At 44.2% G+C, this 18,909-nt stretch overlaps 1 protein-coding gene across 6 annotated transcripts in view; it reads right to left on the bottom strand.

Moving 5' to 3' along the window:
* Window positions 1–18,909, bottom strand: part of AFG2A (AFG2 AAA ATPase homolog A) — a 191,930-nt gene that overhangs the window by 82,539 nt on the left and 90,482 nt on the right. Inside the window, exon 15 of one of the 6 annotated variants that reach the window (XM_045202466.3) lies at window positions 6,295–6,642. The exons of the other annotated variants lie outside the window; for them this stretch is intronic. Coding sequence (XP_045058401.2) covers window positions 6,610–6,642 — 33 coding nt within the window. The 3' untranslated portion in view covers window positions 6,295–6,609. Of the gene's footprint in view, window positions 1–6,294; window positions 6,643–18,909 lie in introns of those variants that run through there. 6 annotated transcript variants of the gene reach the window in all.

The following is an 18,909-nucleotide window of genomic DNA, read 5'->3' as shown; positions in this document are numbered from 1 at the left end:
TCGGGCCCAGAGCCCTCATCAGCACAGGACACTCCTTCCCACGACAAGCGCGCAGAGCCGCCCGGACGGCATCTACACAGCACGGTGTGGAACTCCAGTTGGCCGGACCAGGGGTAAATGGGGCAAATGGGGATGGCGCAGCTGATAAAGAAGGGTGGCAACCTTGGCCGTAGTCACAGTCCACAGGCTGATAAAAGTTTGAAGTTCAGGAAACCGAAAAAAGCAGTCTAACTCTCTTCTCCTGGACTAGATGAGAAACTTCTGTCGGTGTGTTGTGAGCGTGCCTCAAAAACCAAGAGCTATTTAACCAATTAACTCTATGTACCCAAACGAGTCCCTCAACCACCCAGGAGTTCACAGCAAAGGCAGAGTTTAATAAGATTGTAGCCATCTCTAGACTGAATGAAAAGGAGAACTTTAAGCCTTCTGAGAGACAGTAACAGAACCTCACACTTCACATTCTTATTGCCATTAAAAATATATTTGGAACTCCAAAATCATTCAGTAAGTAAAAGCACCATTTTTCATTTGCTTCAGTATCATACCTAGAAGAAGGAAAAATGAACTAGGAATCACAACAAAGTCGAACTTTTATATTAAGTGAGTTTTAGTCATGACACCTTAAAGTGTTGCTAATTATAAAATAAATCAGAAATGCTCAGAAAGTTCTCAAAGGCCAAATAATTGAATGAATTAATGAAGTGTTGGCATAGAAACCAATATTCAAAATCTTGAGGCAATTTAATAAATCTTTTTTTTAAGGAAAGCCCTTTTTTTAATTTTGTTTATTTATTTTTAGAGAGAAGGGAAAGGAGGGAGGGGGGAGAGAAACATCAATATGTGGTTGCCCCCCACTGAGGACCCGGCCCATAAGCCAGGCATGTGCCCTGACTGGGAATCGAACTGGCTACCCTTTGGTTCACAGGCCGGCACCCAATCCACTGAGCCACACCAGCCACGGCACAATTTAATAAATCGTAACCATATATTACCTGTACGTAACCACAATACATTTTTTGCTAGGCACAATGGGGACATGATAGAAATACCATAGTTTTCTACCCTTCAAGGCCTTGGGGAAAGGAAATTAGACGCATGAACTAATCAGAGGAGAATTCAAAACAGAAAATAAGTATCAGCACCGGGGCTGAGAGCAAGCGAGATGGGCGAGAAGGACCCCTGGGGTTCCAGCAGAGAGACGAAGTGTGGTTCAGAATCCTGCAAGAGCCCAGAAGGGGTGGTTTTCTAAATAGGAAGGACAGTGCGGTAAAGTTGCCAAAAGAACAAAGTGAATTAGCTCAATAATAAGGAACAAGCCTGATCAGAACCAACAGTCGGTGTAAGTGCACTGTGATATTTGGCGGAAGATGAGAGGGTAAAAAACTAGGCCTAAGTGGCAAACAAATACCTCCTGTCACCCGAAGGGCAGAGCTGTGGAAGTGCTAGATAAGGCCCGGAGAGGCAGAATTACAGCAAGCGTGCCTGGACACTAGGGACTGGGACTCTACTTCTGGATAAAACGAGCCACCTCTGTCCTCACTTCATCTACTAACACTGGGACGTTTCCCTTCAACGGCTGCATAAGAGGGGCAGTCCATCAGGTGAGTCACCCAGGAGCTGGCACCGCACACGGGAACAGCCTCCCTCCCCTGGGGCGGAGGAGCCCAGCCAGGACCTCCATCCAGTCCATCCCGATCTGTAAGACAGGTGCTAACAGTCACGAGTGGGGAACCGCCTGTTCATACGCTTCAGGAAACGAAGGGAAGCCGGCACTGAGGTTTTCCTGCACACTGGACTCCGCTCAACACGGAAAGCCTAGGCATGACCTAACTGAGCACCCTGAACCCGAGGAGCTGACAGATAAATAACCTGAGTTCCGGCTGGGCAGGGGCTGCTGTGGACGACCTGGAAAGCACCGGAGCCGGCCTTCTGAGGCCGGCCCGCATGACCTGTAAGCCCATGTTCCTTCTGCTTGCCCACTTTGTGTCCATTCAGTACATTTATTCAGAACCTTTCAGGTGAAACATTAAAAAATTGCTACGTTTTCATATCAAGTATGTTCTAGGCTCTTTTCTATGTCCTGAGCAAAACATTATCTGTGTAATAACCCTGGAAGAGAGTTAATTATATTCCTGCTTACAGATGATTAAACCACGGCCCAGAGGGGCCAAGTATTAATAATATGCTGAAGTTAAAGAGCTAGGAAGTGGGAGAGCCAGCTTCAGGTTCGAATGCCGGGTGTTGCCCACTGTTCTTCATCCTGCAGCACAACTCCTCACTCACTGGGTGTGCATTTTAAGAAAGATCTTGCTATTTACACATGGGTACCTAAACCCATGTCTCTGCGTTTCCTGTGTATCTGAGAACTACAAGCAAATCCCCACACTTTCTGAAACACTCGTTCAGGAACACAAGCCGACAGCGCGGCCACGAGCTCCAGGACCTCGACGAGCCCAGCAATCCCTCTTCCTTTACCCCTGCCATTTAACGTGCTCCCCAAATAAACCCAATGGACTAGTAAGTTGTTCTTTTCAAAACATCTGCCATTGTCGACACAGTACTTCTCATATACCCACGCATTTTTCAGTATTTCTGATGGACGGCCTGCTACAATTGACAGCCAGCTTCTCATGTTAAAGAGCAAAGTTGCTTATCTAGACCTTACGCGTGGTTCTGATACCTGAAGGTAACTGAATCTGTTTCTAGGCCCCGTTTCTACGCGGCAGACTTTTCTTTCATGCATTTGAAGGCAATGCTCACGTTTCTTGCCAGTCTCTCCAGGTTTTGTGTCCTGTGTCTCCTATTAGACTCTGAGGTCAGAGAACACACCTTACTGAGCCAATACGGTGCGTGGCAAGTACCAACTTCGTTGCTAGCGTGATAGAAATATGCACCACTTAATCAATCAATTCAACAAATCTTCAGTGACCATCTGGCATGTCTCAGGCACCATGCTAAGCTTTTGTGATGTGAATATGAAGAGATGGTCCTTCCTTCAAGGAGCAGACAATGCAACGAGAGAACCGAAGTTCAAAACAAAACAAACCACCACCTGCTCCATGCAAAGCAGCAGCCCGAATCTCTCCCGGGGCAGTCAGGAGACGTGGTTCTTGAAGAATGAGCAGGAATTCAGCAAGCAAGCTAACAGAAAGGCTGATGCTTGTTCGTTCTGACTACGGCGGTCTTTAGAGAATGCTGTAGGCAGCAGGTAAGTCAAAGAAGATACTGCACAACGAGAGGTCGCCCCAGAGTGCTGCCAAGGGAAGCCTGGAGCTCGGAAAAGGCAGTGCCAGCATTAGTAGGCCTAGGTGATCAGCAGTTAGGGATGAGCTGATGTGAAAGTGATAGTGCAGGAAGCTGGCCACAGCCATTTGTGTCGTCTGTGTTTTCAGGAAGAGGCGTGTCTTTGTTTTGCCTGCAGTAAAACCGGTGACTACGGGCAAGTCTGTACTCCACCCAAAGTGAATCACTTTTGTAAAGGATCTGAGTGTTGTGCTTTAGCTTTGCGTTTACAGGTGAGGGTGGGCAGCTTCTTTACTACCATGTATAGGACTTGAATTTGTCTCCAAGTAGCACAACTTGGCAAATAGGAAGGAAAGGAGGAAAGAAGGCCGGCCAGTCACCACACTGCTATTCTTTCTCCAAAAAGAGTACAGATTAGAATTACTCACACCCTTCTTACAACACTGAACTTCATTCTGCTCCTTTTCAGACTCACTATTCATGGAAAAATAAGGGTCAAATGCTCTATGCTAGCGTTCTATCCTTTGTCTTCAAAACCCTAGGAGAGTCTCAAAGACATTGCTCCAATTTAAATGTTAAGCCTCAATTTCTGATCTATCCCCCTGTTCACAACTGGGTTCAGGCTTAGGCCCAGGCACTCCGCTGTGGGCACGGTTCTCCCTCTTCACCCAGCCCAGGTGCTGCTGCCTGGAAGTGACCCCACTGCTCCCAGGAGTCTGCTGCAGCTGGGCTCGCCTGCCTCCATTCCTCCTCCTCCCCTCCAGACAGGGCCTCTCCCTCACCAACCACCTGCGATACTCCAGGGGTCTAAGGACATTCCTCCGTCCTTCAGCACCACAGAAGTCGGTATGCGTCTGCGTTTTCCGCCGCAGTCATCTGCAAGGTAGCCATCAGTGGCACCTGGACCGTACACTTCTGTGACGTGACTTCCATCTGACTCGGCTCCTGCATGTTACATGCAGCAGAGTTGGCTCCGCCTCCTGAGGCCCCCGTGGACGAGCGATGTCCACCGTGTCCTCTCCTCACGGCCCTGCTCTGCCCCTGGAGACTCAGTCTGTGGCTTCTTTTATGGGGACCATCCACCTCAACTTTGGTCTCCTCTTTCCCAGCTGCCTTCTCTTTGCCCGGCATCATTGGATGTATCCAAAAATCCTCCCCCACAGAACTGTGACTATTTTAACAAAACTGCAATTGAGTGAGAAATGAGACTTTTAAAAACAACATTTGATCGTTCCCAAATGGGTCTGAATATCACCATTAAAAAACTTGTTAAAACCTTTACAAAAGAAAACTACATAATACTGTGTATTATCTGTAAATCCTTCAGAGTTAGTTTCTCAGAAACACTCACTAGTTATAATCAAATAACAAAGACACACACTTTGGCGGGGCTGTGACTTACCTGAGTTTGAAAGTGATGCGGTTAGAATTATTCTTCATCACAGAGTGTGACGGACAGAACACTGGGCCCTAAGAGTCAAATCGTGTTCTCTGATCTGTGTTTCCCCACTTGAGAATAAGAGGGTTAGAGGTGATTTAAGTCCCTTCAACACTTATCCTCTGTGGTTTTCAGTAATATCTGGATAAAGATCATCTTTATTGGTAGGGAAATATGTAGATTCTAAAATCTAGGACACTGTTGTAACTGTAGCAGCTGAAATTGAACCTTGTTTTGAGTTAGAGAAACCTGCTTTCTCCCCGTTGCGAGCCATGAGACGTTCTGGCACTCGGACCTGGCATTCCTTCCCTTTCTCACTGACTTCCTTCCTCTGCTTGCTGCAGACAGGTTGCAGCAAGTAATGCCCTCTTTAGGAGAGATTTATTGTGCTCCAAGGTTCCTTCTGTATCTCCCTCCACTGACATGATGCAACAATGAGCATGTTTGCAGACTGCCTGTGTACTCTGTATTTCTCCACTTGAACTTCTCTGGGGAGCCACTACATAATAGGTGTTACCACACCCGGAACTTCACTTGTCAAGGAGAAAGATGAAATACTGAAAAGATGTTTTGTTCAACGCCACTATTGTTATGTCTCAGTAAGTTAATAGCTTAGTAAACCCCAGTCCTCACGCTGCTGCAGGTTTATATAAAAGCACATTGCTACAAAAACTCTGTCTCCTCTCCCCTCCCCCCGGCTTACACACAGAAACACAACCTTTGCTCGGAAGTTCCCTATTCACCTTTTGTTGCAAATACATTGCCACAGACTGATTCCAAGAGGATTCTCAAACTTTTAAATGTCCAAAAGAAATAGAGAACACAATCTGAGATGCCAGGTTATTATATTTTCTGGCAAAAGTGATTTGGACAAGTCAGTTTATCTTCTCCAAGCTTTAACGATTGCGTGCGTCAGGCGAGGATTGGGCCCGTCGATAGTTTCAGCCCATTCTCCAACTCAGCACACCCGAGACGACCCTACTCAGCCTCACTGTCCACAGGGGCTCGCCAGCCTGGCAGTGCTGGGGGGTGGGGACGGGGAAGGCTTGCAGGTGCACCTGCCAACCCCAGGGAGGGAGGCCTGTGTTTGCAGGGCAGTCCCCCTAACCCCCTCTCTACTCCCACTGCCATAGGCTACTTAGCCCACAGGTCCTTTCCAGGAGCCGTTTCTGTGACTATGAATGGAAAGTTCTCTTTCAACAAGACCGTATTTCATTACTTAGGTTGAATAGGTTTTGCTCTTTCTGTATTGGCAGTTTTTGTTCTTTCCACACTTTAAAGATGTCATTCCATGGTCTCCTGGCTCGCACCGTTTCTGACAACTCCTACCTGTGTTCCCGTATTTAACATGGGTTTGTTTTTTTAATGTTTGCTCTTCAGATTTTCTTCCTATCATTGGTTCAGCAACTTCATTCTGATAACCCTGGGGCTTCCTAAGTTATTAATTTACTGAGGCAGAACAACAGCAGAGATGAATGAAACATCTTTTCAGTATTTTATCTTTCTCCTCGACAAGTGAAGTTCCAGGTGTGGTAACGCCTGTTATGTGGTGGCTCCCCGAAGTTCAAGCGGTTTTCTTGTGCTTGTCGTGCTTGACTTTCTTTGTGCTGCTTATCCTTGGAGCTCCTTTCATCTGTGGGGTGGTATTTCTAGCAAAGCTAAACATATTCTGGCCACTATTTTCTCAAATATATTTCCTGTGATCCTCTCCGCAGTCCACCCCAGGAATTCAATTTCATCTACGTTAGATCACCTAATAATGTCCCACAGGTCACTGAGGTCTGCTTTTTGTGTGTTTGTGGTTTTGTTTTCGCCCTTTTTCTGCGCTTCGGTTTGAAAGGGCTCATTGGCCAACAACTTGATGTGCTCACTGATCCTTCTTTTGCAGCATCTATCTGCTGGTAAACCTGCTTTGATGAGGCTTCAGTTCAGACTTTGCATTTCTCAGATCTGTAACTTGCCTTTGGTTAAAAAAAAAAAAAAAGAAAGAAGAGTATAAACATGGTATTTTAAAAGTAAATGGTGGGGGTTCCTAGTGAGTAGAAAGTGGTTTATCTTGGGGAGTAGAAATTTGAGAACGGGGAGGAATGTGCACGAGACGTGTATTTGCTTCCTCTGTAGCCTTGTAGTTCTTTTTGACCTTCAAACGCATGACAAAACGAAATGGAAACAGACACAGAAAACTACAGCTATACATACACATATTAAATGCTTTTATGAGTGATATCATCCCTCCCTATCTCCGTCTCTCCCCAGAGCAGAAACTTTTATGTCTGAGAAGTACTGGGATGCAGGAACCCCCACCTTTTCTCCACCTCTTCCCCCTTAGAGTGGCTTCCTGGAAGGCCACGGCGGAGTGAAGGGTCGTGCAAGAGTGAGACTGCAGAACCACACTCAGTCCCCCTGCTCTGCTCCCTTCCAGGACCAAAATCTCATCCAGCGGTCAGACAGCCATTAAGAAAACTGTCGTAGGCAAGGCATTTCTGAAATAGCTTACGTTATTCGAAGTAAACTAGACGGTCAGCTCTCAAAACGGAGTGTAAAAACAGTAGCAGTATAGGAAGCTGTCGTATCACCTGCTGTGGATTACAGATGGCTGCGAAAACTTTCCTGCTCCCTCTGTCGGGGTTGATTCTGTTCTCCTCCCACCAACACTAGCCTGTGAGATGCTCTGACCAAAGCCAGGCAAAAGAACTAAGTAAAGGGATCGGTGTGACTCAAGAGGAGGCCTCCAGAGGTCTGCAGCTTTCGACCTGCTGGGCTAGGAACGCTCCATCGAGAACCCAGCTGCCACGCCATTAGGAGCCCGTGCTGGCACAGTGGCCACGTGGAAGCACTTCAGGGTACTCCAGGACAGTGCCCCAGGTACGCCAGACACATGGCTGAGCCACTCTGACATTCTGGGCCAGTCGAGCCTCCATTTGAAAGCGGAAGCGAGGGCCCAGCTGGTTAGAGCATCGTCCCAATATGCCAAAGTTGTGGGTTCCATCTATAGTCAGGGCGCATAGAAGAATCAACCAATGAATGCATAAGTAAGTGGACCAACAAACTGATGTTTCCTTCTCTCTCTCTGAAATCAATACATAAAATTAAAAAAATAAAATAAAATAAAAGGGGAAGCTAGGACCGGGGTCAACTACCCACTTAGATAAAGGAAGAGCTAAAAACTATTTGAATAATAAAAGAAAAATTGGGGACATCTCTTTGCTGGTAAGACATACATTTAGTTACTACTGTGACAATTAAATAATTAAACATGTGTATAATATTTGAGACAGTGCCTGGCACTTCGCAATTGTCCAATCAATGTTAGCTATTACAGCCACTGTCAGAGAATCGCTGCATGTTTCCCTGTTCACTTCCTGCTCCTCGGGCCTTTATTTTTTCCTACAATGTCTCTTTCATAGTATATCCTTTCTATGTTTTTTTCTTCTTCCTCGACTCAGTACATTTTCTGAACTAGAGGACTCTAATTCTTTTGCCTAGGGTTTTACCATTTTGCGGCAAAGATTCATCTGTCTAGGTTTAGCTTCAGCTCACTTTAGTCACCGTATTCTCTATTTCCCCACTTCTAAGCACGCAACTCCTCTAATTACAGAGCATCAGCGACCTCTCAATTATAACTCGGGCAAAGTAGAGAAAAAACAGTGCTTCAGTGTGTGTGTGTTCTATTCGGACTTCTATTCTATCAGGTCACACGTTTGCCAAGGTAGATGGCAGAACACGCAGAGGTTCGGGACAGGCTGTGGCGGTGTCAGAGGACCAGCCAACGCTGGTTACTACAGAAATGAGATCCATTCATGTTGGCAGCAAGTTGAAGGACTGAAGACACAGAGCTAATGGCACACATTAAAATACAGTAAGGCAGTTCCTGCAGGCTGGCGAGGGACCGACTCCTGCATCTGTTGCCCTTCCTGCATTCAGATCCTCCCACCTCTCTGGCTGACCTCCTTCCAAAAATCATTTATACTCGCCCGCTCTTCAACACTCCCTGGAAAAGCCTCGCTGCTTAATTTTAAAAGCATCTCTCTCTCTCTGCCTTCACTTCCCTCCTTTTCCCCACAAATGCAGAGCTCTGGCCTCAATCAGTGGGCACATGGGAGCTCCCAGTGGTGCTAAAAAGGGACTGTATGTATACTTGGAAAAGAAAACTGAGATTGTTGCCTTCACATGTATTCATGTTTAAATAGTTGTAAAGGATGTAATTTCCAGAGTACTATAAATATTGAGATTTTAAAATAAGACCCTTGTATCAACTCTTTCTAAAGTATTCAGGAGGTTTGAGATGGCCGTGATCTGATACTACCATCTGTTTAAAACGGGCTGTGAGAAACTGTGCATCGCTCTGTCTTCTGCTGAAACTGGTATTTCTATCCCACTGCCCCACGAGAATGTCTTTTCTTCACGGAGTAGTTTGTAATAATTCTCAGAAATAAAAAATACGTATATACATTAAGCCTTTTTAAAATCATACTAACATAAGGTTCTAAGGATTAAATTTCTTCTGGTTTGAATTAGCATTACAATTACTTACGTACAATTATAAACGTATTAGAGATTTAGGGGAAATGCTAGGCATAAAATGTTAACATTTGGAAATTCATTTCTTAAGGAGACAGATGAAATGATCTGATTAGTCTCCTCCATGATGTGTTCTTGTTAACATGGGAGGCTGTTATTGTTAGGATTCGATTCTTTTTCAATTCTATTTAATTTTTGATAGAATGAAGTACAGACAGACCTTCTTCACATAAATAAGTAGGTGAGATTAGAAAAAATTTTGGTACAACTTCCTCAATTCTTTGAAATTTGAGTTACATATAAGATGGCAAAAGAATGACCACCGAACGCCTTTCTTCCCTGCAGCTCCTGAGAAAACGAGCGCGAAACCGGAAAACGGCCATCACGACGCCCTCCAGACCCCACTGAGAACGCCGGCGCTGCAGAGGCGGCCACCCGCCCAAACCTGCTACCTGTGTTTCCCTCAGGCCTCCTGCTTGAGGCCTTGGCGGTTTTCAGAGAGGACTGTGGGAAGGGGAAATCTCCACTCCCATCACCAGTGGACTCTCAGGCAGGTTGACTGTAGACACGGAAAATCTGGAGATGGGTTTCCTTAAACTACCATTCCTGCGCACACCACGCACCCTGCATGTAACTACCTTCCCTGGTTTAAAGAGAGTAACTTCTTCAGGACTGCTCATACGGCATTTAAGTGTTAGCTAAGATAACTGAAGGATGAAACTGTAATACAAATATGTAACATTAAAAAAACAAGATCAAGTTTTCCATAAAATGTTCTGTATCTTGGAGCTCCCAGCTAAAAGGAGGGAAAGCAGCTCAGGCTAGAAAAGGGTCTAGAACTGTAGATCTACGCTCGGGAGAGGTTTGCTCCAGGTTGTGAACTGCGTGGAGTGACGCCGAGAAAGCTGTCCTAGCAACCCTCGGCATGCGGCTGGGGCGTAACACGAAGCAAAACGGAGGCGTCTGGCATCGGCCCAGCGCGCTCACAGGGCAGCAGCAGGAGAGCCTGGGGTTAGGTAGCACGGCGGCACTAGGGGTGCCACGAGTAAGGGGGTGCCTTTTAGGAGCGTGCAATTCAGGGACACACAAACACGACCAACAGCGATCTTGAAGCCACCTACATTAGTCGGGCAGCAGACACTCTCGAGGGAGTGTCCTACAAGAGACTGGAAGAAGGAGAAAACAGATTATCCAAGGCTGGGAAAATGCCTCCTTCCAGTGCACTTTCTAAGCACGCCCCGCTTTTCCATGGGCCCACCTACCAAAGCGAGACCAGAACTGTCAAGACTCCTTGATACGGTAGGTGAAAAACAGGAGAACATTTAGAACTATTCATAAACTAGTAACAGCAATTTCATCAATTACCAAGAAACAGGATTCAAGTCCCTCTCAGTCTGAAAAATTGACGGGACAGGTTCTGTATGGATACTCTTCTTTCCAGTGAAGTTTTTCTTTTGCTCCAAAAACTGACTATAAAAACAAGTATTTTTTTCTAGTTACTGAAACACTTCTGCTTCTAATCATATCTAACACTTTAAGACAGGTTAGAGGAAGGAGAGAAAATACCCCTCATACTTACAGAGTTTTACAATTACCGTGTGGTTGACAACAGGCCCACTTACCAGGCATCTTCCTTTTTCAACTAAAGCTGGAGTCTCTCTAGATATTAAGTTATTTACTGGCTTCCCTTGCATCTGGCCCCCCGTGCGGGACATAGGATATGAAACTATAATCTGGCCTCAGATAATAACAGAACAAAAGCCAGGGAAAGCATAATTAGCGTTACTATATTACTCAGAGCATGTACATAAACCGAATTAGATAATGTATACAGCTTATCCTTAAATTAATTGAACTTTGCTGAGCAAGACAGAACGTAACTGTTAGAATACTTAAAAGTAAATGAAACCAACAGATACATAGAGAACTAAAGATTCACGAGGATGTACTCTTTCCCAAACCTCCGTCATGCCTACAAGGCTACGGTACAATAAAAACAAAGTGACTTCAGTGACTCCTAGAGCAACCAGAAAAACCGTCCTCCCACTGGCCTGGCTTATTCCTGGGCTCCCCCACAAGTTTACTACTTGCCCACTGGCAAACTGCCTAACACTTTCTGTTCCCCCATCTTTCCACTAGGAAAAAGGGGTTCGTGGTATGTCTTGGCAAAGTAAGACAACGGCCTGAACTTACTGGCAAGAGTGTAAACTAGACTTTCTGGGGGCGGAAATAGGACACTCCTAAGAGATACATACATATACACAATGTACTTTCCTATTGAACAGATTAAACTAATATTAAAGAGTAAAAAAGCTTTTATATAAACATATTTATTAAGGAAATCTACAGTAGCCACTATTTCTGGATTGGTTTAGATACAATGTTCCCCCCGCCAAAAAAAAAAAAACCCAAACCCAGAAGATTCAGTAATAAACAATTCTCAAAACCTTAATGTTTACATAATTTAATATTTATGATGGCTAGATTTAACTCTGACTACCTCTAATCTTCAGTAGAACATACATAAGAACTGTAAAAGTAATTATTATTCTCAAAGCCCATAACCCTTGGCTTGTTTCCCACCACAGAGTACAGTTACCATGCATTTTTCAGTAGTGCTGCTAAAGCTGTCAGCACAGATACGTAGGTCCTCAAAGTTATCCCACAGTAGCGACCGGAGACTGTAATCACCCGCGGGGGCCATGGCGTCAGCTAAGCGGTCCCTGAAAGCTAGTGTGCCTGTGCAAGATGGGCCACCCGCTGGTGTCCACGGGAAAGAGGTGAAGTGTATGTGCACCCGCCTGCAGGCACGAAGCCAATCGTCCGGCAGGGTCGGTGGGAGGAGGGCGCTTGTGGCTGCGTCAGCACAGAGCCAGAGATGGGCTGGATGGGACCCTCCTAGAAAAATCACGTGCCTGGGTATGACAAAGGGCAGGGAACTTCAATTTTCGGTCTTCCCATTTCCAGGTGAACACGTCCCAGCCTACCCCTCTTCAAATAGACTCAAATCAAATCAGGCCAGTTAAAAAATACAAAAAGGTCAGTCTCCAAGTTCAGGAATCAGAACACTCTAACAGCTACCTGCCAAAAAAATTGGAAAACCCCTAAGAAGCTGGGTTCCCGCCCCTGGGTAAGAACCATATGAACACAACCACGACAGATCCCTCGAGATCTCACGAACCCCGTGCTGAGGAAGGCGTACTAACCATGGCACCGCACCGCGCGAGAGAAAGGAGGGCTCAGCGGGCCTCCCGAAGGACTGCTGCAGTTAGGGCGCAACTCATTTACAGTGAGAGCTGACGACAGCTGTGGGCGGGTCCTGGCAACCTGCGAAAAACCTTCAACGTCAGCATTAAAAGGAAAAGATAAGACAACTGAGAGCGTAACAACTTAAACTTGTAAGTGTTAAAGTCAAACACTTATCTGTGATATTTTAGTGGGTTGGCCAAAAAGTTTGTTCACTCCCTCCCCCCCCCCCACAAGATGGCTCAAGTAGTGGTTAGTTGTCTTTAACTTCACTCCAAACAGTTTTGTTAGATTGCATTGTGCACCTGTCATATCAGCGTGCATTTACAAAAAACTTATCAAAACTGGTGAATTTTTGTGTAGCCATTTGAATACTGAAGATGGAAGAAAATACACAATGTTTGACATATTATGCTTTATTATTTCAAGAAACGTAAAAATACAACTGAAATGCAAAAGAAGATTTGTAGTGTACAGAGAAGGTGCTGTGACTAAGTTTTGTACTGGAGATTTCTTCTGGACGATGCTCCATGGTCGGGTAGACCAGCTGAAGTTAAGAGTGATCAAATCGAGACATCGAAAACAATCAACATTCTACCACACAGGAGACAGCCGACATACTCAAAATGTCCAAATCAATAGTTATTGGTGAAAATGAAAACGTGTCTTTTATAGAAAAAAAACATATGGGCTTTTGGCCAACCCAATAACATTTTTTTCTTTTTCTGGAGAAAACAGTAATAGTCGCTATTGTGTCTGAAGGGCTCACATGTAACGGGCTCTGAGCCTAATGGTTCAGATGTGTTCCCTCATCCAATCCCCCAGCATTTCTGCACAGAAGGTGGCACCCCGGTTTCACAGATGGTCACACAGCATCTCACATCACACAGTAAAGCCCAATTAGAGTTCAAGTCCAGCTTCCAGTGATTTAAGACCTATTTATACTGTAGACTATTTTAAGGGAAAAAGCAGCTATGGCAGCCTGTAAAAAGTACTTTTCATAACTGCTCTTGGTTTTTCAGCTGTTGAGAGATTAATGCAGAGATTAATGCCCTTTCAGTGTTAATGGCAGAAAGAACTACCATTTCCCTGAATGAATAGTCACAAGAAGGGAGTGAAGTTTACCAGTTAATAATAACCCTATATAATAAATTGTTCCAGACTTATATGAAATCAACACACACATATATAGATTCCCTAAAAAATAGTAATGTAAAGATGAAATAAAATTACTAATTTACAATTTTAAAATTACAATACACCTGCTATAGTCCAATGCTAAAATCCACCTGGTGATATCTAAGTTGAACACATTTACTTACATGACAAAGGCTCACCAGGACTCTGAGAGCGCCAAGGACCACTGTAGACCAGACCACGGAGAACACGGGATCAGCACCCTTGCATCCTAACTACCAAGGACGCAAGCACGCACATGCAGCGGCATGCGTGTGCACGTCATTCTCTCCTACACTCCACAACGAGGGGCTAAGTAACAGGGATTTCCTGTGTGCTACTCAGTGCTACTCAGCATTTAAAAGAAATTTAAAACTTTAGAGTAACAGATATATTTAATACTAAACAGCCAACCTCTTTTGCAGAGGTCTGCACAAGCCAACAACCTATATTCACTGTCGGCTTTCCCAAATATCATAGCATTAAAGAGAGGGGAAGAATGTCAAGAAGGCTTAGATGGCTGCATGAGTCTATCCATTCAAACAATCGGCCTGAAGCTCAAAGTACAAACACCACCGAGAAATGATCTACACTGTATTTCCCCTCATTTCAGGGGGAGCCACGCTTGCCACAAGTGAAGTAGCAGGCTATCGGACTGTGCCACTGAGTACAGAATGTCCGACTTGTCAAAGTCGGGGTAAGAGGGACCCCCGTGTTACACACAGGACCTGTATCACTCATTGCGATTCCTGCCTCCAACCTCAGACTCATTTATATGACGTGGGCCAAAACTTTATGTTCTGTTTTTCTCTTTGATAGTTTGACCTGCTTTTGAAAACCAGAAAAATATAAAAGAGCAAAAACATTGAAAATTCATAGGGTCAAAGATAGTTTTCAATGATTATTCTCAAAATTCAAATCCCAAATTTGCAAATTCTTACATATATGCTAAGTGGCTGAACCATGAAATCATTTTATGCTTGCTGCGACAGTTCAAAATTGAAGACAGATCAGAAATGAGCTTTTCTAACTTGCTACTCGATGCAGCAGGTGTTTAGCACAATCAACCCTTCTTTAAAACACCTGGCGTAACAGGGCAGTCCCTAACTCCCAGCACCAACAAGTCCACTAGGTGAACAACTCTAGCTCATTGGAAAAGGATTTCATTTGCCCAGAACCTTTTTAAAATCTGTCTCTTCCAAGAAGAACTTCAACTGTATGAAGACAATGACTGTACCCACATTTACTCTTCTCTTCTCCAGAATACAGCACGCTCTGGTCTGTACCTGCGCATCTAGAATTATTCACAAACCGCGAGGTCCCTAAACCGTGCCCTACACTGTAGGTGTGACTGACCAGGGCGCAGCACCGGACGCTCAGTCCGTGCAGTCTGCTGCTGTGGTTACCGCAGTCTAAAACGACACGAGCATCGTCCTAACAGGCTCGTGACAATGTCGTAGTAACTGTGAGCTCCAGTTTCCACGTCCCATCACACGAGAAAAATCTCTTTTATCCTACATGTGTTTACTTTGCTGAACTTAAGTGTAAAATTTTAGGAATGTTTTCAGAGGACTGTTCTATCTAATGGTAGGATTATTTTTCATATTGCCGTAATATAAAGTTTAATATCTTGTCTGAGCTTATAACAAAGGACGTATATATAAAGCAACGTGATAATCGGCAATCCACTTTAGAAACTATTAAGTATCCAAAGAGTTACTTTTTAAATAGATTTTTGAAAGAATGAAATTTAATTCAGCATTTTTCAATTTAAGAGATTTGTAATGCCTTTAGCATTGCAAGAACAGTTGGTTTTTTTTTTTTTTTTAACTCATCCTTTGAGGAAGTTGTTATGAGACAGAACAGGTGTGAAGCTCTGACTCAATAAATAAACCGAAACCATCGTCCTATATCAATCATTTAGACGACTATTTGCATTATTTTCTATTATGATGTTGGATTGTAGGTAAGAGAGGGAAACCAGAACTTTAAGTACAAAAATCCGTGACACTATGTAAGTCTCACACTCCCAGCCACTGAAACCGAAAGCAGATTCTATTTTTAAAATAATAAGAGTGGTCGACAAAAGGCGGATTTCCTCACTTAGCCATCTCCCTGTATAACAGCTTAATTTCCTACCCAGCATTTACTCAACCGAATGCTGGGTGCTCTGTGAACAGGTCCGCTTGCTTTGTGTGACAGGGACAGAAGGGAAGAAAGGCACGCTAGGTCAGTGTTTCTTTTCCTGAAACACCCCAAAATGTCAGCCTTCAGAAGCGATGACGCGCCAGAAGGGTGAGTTCTGTGACCCAGCGATGGCCTGTCAACTGACCACCTGCCTGGTCCCGGGACTTTCTTGGGCACCTGAACAACCATCCCCGGACCTACCGCAGTGCTCACAGGGTGCTCGGCACAGGCGGACCCGGCGGGGCTAGCACTCGACAGACAGATCTGACACGTTTTGACGGCAGTGAACAGGGCGAATTGTCTTGTTTTACGCTTTGCGTGTCTTGAAAAGAGAGAATGTGGGTTCTCCAACTTCAGCCCTATCCCTACTGGGTATCTACTTACCTCTTTGTGGGCACAGTTTTTAAAACTACTTATTTTATCCTAGAAACCTTTCTTTCAAAACCTTTCAGCCATATCAGAAGCCATTCTTCTGATATGGCTGAAAAACAACAGATCTCATTTGAAAACAGGACAAAGTTCCTAGTAAATAATAAGCTTACAAAATCTAATTGAATGTATAAGCTAAATAATTCAGAAAATTAGTGAAAATCGTTCACAAAAATCAACTGTTCTCAGATTGGTACTAAATAGTGATATAATAATGTATCGATTTTTGCAGAACATAAAATACAACCTAAGTTCTGCCCTGCGTAGAAGATAAAAGCTCACCTCGTAAGGATCGGTCGCTCCTTCACAGTGGCTTTAAATCATGTACATAATTCAGGTGTTACTTTGATTATCTGACACCTTAAAATGGATTGCGTATCTTAATTTGAGGATGAAGTTACCACTGAAGTATATTCTTTATTACCATATCTGTAAAACCAGAATTCATACTTTTACTTCCAGCTTTTCTGAACCACAATTTTGTCAAGCGGATCAGGTTTTAGCCTCCCAATGGTAGTGCTGCTTTTCGCAAATCTTTAAAACTCAACTGATTCCAAAAAGGAAAGCAGCTTGTTATTGAACAATGCTGACCACCACCACCACCACCACGCTGGTTAGAAGAGGCCTGGTCACACAATAGACTCACCGCTGGCTGAGTGACTCTTGTTTGAAGGACCATGAGCACTAATTCTTCAAGAACAAGACAACAGCTGCTACAGAAGAAAGAGAGGTGCCGAACTCAGAAGATTTTGCGTCTTTTAGCTCTACATCTCTGAAAATAAGATTTCATCTTAGTATTTGGAAAATCTGTCTCTTTCCCTACTTGAAAGGACTATTAATACAATCACACCTGAAGGAGAAAGGCAGCTATTGAGCTGGTTGGAGCGCTAACCTGAGCACCAAAAGGCCATGGGTTCAATCCCCAGTCAGGGAGCATGCAGGAGGCAACTGATCAATGTTTCCCTCTCACATTGCTGTCTCTCTCTCTCTCTCTGTCCCCACCTCTGTAAAATCAATAAACATATCCTCAGGTGAGGATTTAAAAACACGGTTATAAAATCACACTTATTAATACTTAGAGATAAAATATTAACTCTAAGTAGACTTTGAAAAGTTGGGTGTGAACAGCGTCATCAGCAGAGCAATTAATGCAAAAGTATTCAAAGAAACAATAATAAAGGCATTAGAAGATGAACTGAGATGGAGTACTGAAAATATGTCAATAATTCAAAAGAAGGAAGAAAAAAACCCAGGAGAATGAAAAACAGAGGGATGAACAAAAGCAATTAAATCACAGAATTAAAACCAAACGTACCGTATTTTATACCACTAACTGTAGATGCCATAAAAACACCAATCAAAAAACCTGAGATTCTCAGATAACATGACAAATAAGACCCAACGAAATGCTATGTGAAACTCAAATGAGATACATAACAGACACATTAAAATGAAAGGGGAAAAACACCATGCAAACACCACCCAAGAAAAGTGGGGTAACCAGTTGTACTATCTGAACAGCACTAGACTTCAGAACACGGAAAATCACCAGGACTGTGGGAGGCAATACACAATGGATGCACCTAAGAAGGCGCATCAAAACACACGAAACAAAACTGACACAACTGAGAGAGACACAGGGAAACCAGGCTTATGCCTGGGGCCTTCGATATTTCTGCCTCAGGAATCACCAGACCAAGCAGAAACGCAGGAAGGACAGGAGGAGACACATTCCACACAACTGACCAAAGTGGCCCAAATGACATCTGGAGAGCACTGTACCCAACAGCCGCAGAAAGAAGGAAAACATAAGAGCAGAAATCAAATAAATTATTTTTAAAAAGCCATGAAGAAAAAATCAATGCAACCACAACCTGGGTCTTTGAAAAGAGCAATAAACCTGATAAACCTCTTCCAATTAACTACTAAAGAAGCACACTTATGTTCACAAAAGCACTGTTCATTCAAAGCAAGAGGTGAGAGCAACCCAAGTGTCCACTGACAGGTAGACAGGCAAAATGTGGCACATACACACAACGGAATACCACTCTGCCTTAAAAAGACAGGACATTAGGACACATGTCACAATACGGATGAGCCTTGAGGACACTATGCTGAGTGAAAAGGCCAGTCACAAAAACACAAGATCTGTGTTGGTCGTGTTTCTTAACCTGTCTGTATCTGTTTTTCATCCACAGGATCAAGTACGATAGTTGTACTTCCCTCAAAAGTGAAGAGCATTTAATGATTAAAGTACTATGTATGATGAATTTGCAATGCCTCTGAGAGGTCTAAGCAGGAGGTTCATTGAAGAGAGCAGAGCAAAGGTCTGAGCTGAACCCAGCGCAGCCGCAGCCATGTGGCGCCTGAAGCCATGGATGTGAATGAGGTTGCCGTGGAGAGAAGGAAAAAGGGGGTCCCAGCACCCAGCCTTGATGGCCTGGGACACTTTATGGCTAGGCAGGGGAGAGGAAATATGTAAAGGAACCAAGGGGGGACAGAAACAGAACGCAAGCCGGGAGATGACTGGGTTGTGCAGAACAGTGAAGGGAGACTAAGAGGAAGGAGTGGACAACGACACTGAATGAAGCCGACACAGGGGCTCGGGCCGCCAGTTCTTCCTTTCCCTTCAGTAACAAAACCCCTCAATTCAAGCGGCACTCCCTGCC

The sequence above is a fragment of the Desmodus rotundus genome, chromosome 9 (genome assembly GCF_022682495.2).
Source record: "Desmodus rotundus isolate HL8 chromosome 9, HLdesRot8A.1, whole genome shotgun sequence".
In the NCBI taxonomy this organism is placed as follows: Eukaryota; Metazoa; Chordata; class Mammalia; order Chiroptera; family Phyllostomidae; genus Desmodus; species Desmodus rotundus.
This window is presented reverse-complemented; position numbering and strand designations above follow the sequence as displayed.